At 46.5% G+C, this 1,532-nt stretch overlaps 1 protein-coding gene across 1 annotated transcript in view; it reads right to left on the reverse strand.

The window, feature by feature from the left end:
- The window catches only part of TMEM8A (transmembrane protein 8A), a 17,456-nt gene extending 16,024 nt beyond the window's left edge, over positions 1 to 1,432 (reverse strand). Inside the window, exon 1 of the mRNA XM_009324802.1 lies at positions 1,429 to 1,432. Coding sequence (XP_009323077.1) covers positions 1,429 to 1,432 — 4 coding nt within the window. The remainder of the gene's footprint in view (positions 1 to 1,428) is intronic.
- Positions 1,433 to 1,532: the final 100 nt, after the last annotated feature.

Raw genomic sequence — 1,532 nt, forward strand, 5'->3', positions numbered from 1 at the left:
GGCTCAAAACCCCAGGGGCATCCTGGACCCTCGGGAGAGTGCCCTGGGAAAAAGGGGGGTGGTGGGAGTGGTGCTGGAACCAGGGTGCTGCCGCCAGAGACCGTCACCCCGTGGGTTTGCTTCTCAGTGACACGAAGAGAAAGTGAGACGGGAATTTAAGATCAGTTTAACCTGAAATCACAAACACCAGCATGCCTCGGTTGTAAACAGACAGTAGCTGCCCGCCGTACCCTAGCTCAGAACTGAAATTGTTGGGGGGGCTCAGCCCTTCAATCTGCAGGGGGGTTTTATACTCGTCCCTAGAAAGTCTGATTGCCTTCTCGGCTCTCACATATCTGCTGTGTTCGTAGGACTCGCGGGAGATGTGGCTTCCACAGGTCAACTCATTCTCTGATTTTCTGATTGTCTCCAAAAGAGTCAAGGATCTTTCCTCTTACGTGCCTTTTCTTTGGGATACCTTCTGACGTGTTTGTGTTCTCCAAGAGAATAACACAGTCCGGGCACAGTCTCGGAGTCCTTGCTCAGGCAAAAATCCCACCACTTGCTTATGGGTCAGCTTGGTTGAGGACTTCAGACCTGCTTTCAGTCAGCCACAATCTCCCTGAAGATGGACTTACTAGTTCACGAGCTCAAAATCTTGGCTTCTTGCTCTCACAGGCCTGATATACTTGTGGTGAGTTTGTTAGGTATGGGAAGGAAATCCCCTAGGGAAGAGCCAGACATTTTTTAGGGGCTCTGACATCACTGAAAGCCCAGTCAGAGCAGCTTATGTGATCAATAGCTAGCAATGCCCTCATCTAATTTATGAGAAGACTTCCTTGAAGTTAGCCCAGCTTGAGCTTGCGCACATAAAGCATGGGATTGGAAGGGACTTTTCTTCTGTCTCCCAGCCTAGATTTGTTCAGTGCCTGTTCATTTCCATTTGTCCCTGTGTAATACTATCCTTGGATGTTCAGAGCTCTCCTTCTGGAATGTGTCCTGCCTAACGGTAGCATTAGCTTCCCCCACATCTTTTTGCTGGGCATGAGGATATCGTCCCCTTTCTGCTATGTTGACCCTTGAGGCCATGCAAGTATCCTGTAATATCCTGATCCTCCTCTATTGTGACACTACCCACATCTTTTGTTTTTTAATATTTTGGCCATTAATAAAAATTCCAAGGCCAGATCCAAGGTCAGATTCCATCAGCAATTTCCCTCCAGCCCAATAATTCCCTTTCAACACTCCTGTTACCATCTCCCTGTTTTCTTGAGTTCTATCTTACAATTCTTCCACGTTTCTTCCATATTTTCTTCAGTCTAAATCACATGCTCCCAGCACCACATGATGCTGCTGTAACACGTCTCATGACTTACAACAAAGCCTGTGGCTGAGCTTTGAGATCTTGACCCACAGCTTGATGGATTTATCTGTTCTTACTTCACTCACGCATATTGCGAACATCAATCAAAGCCTTCTTTAATGGCTAGTCCTCCTCTTCATTTTTCATAGTCTGCTTATTATTCCTAATATCCTTTTGATATTAGGAAATC

This window comes from Pygoscelis adeliae, unplaced genomic scaffold (genome assembly GCF_000699105.1).
Source record: "Pygoscelis adeliae isolate BGI_AS28 unplaced genomic scaffold, ASM69910v1 Scaffold85, whole genome shotgun sequence".
Taxonomy (NCBI): Eukaryota; Metazoa; Chordata; class Aves; order Sphenisciformes; family Spheniscidae; genus Pygoscelis; species Pygoscelis adeliae.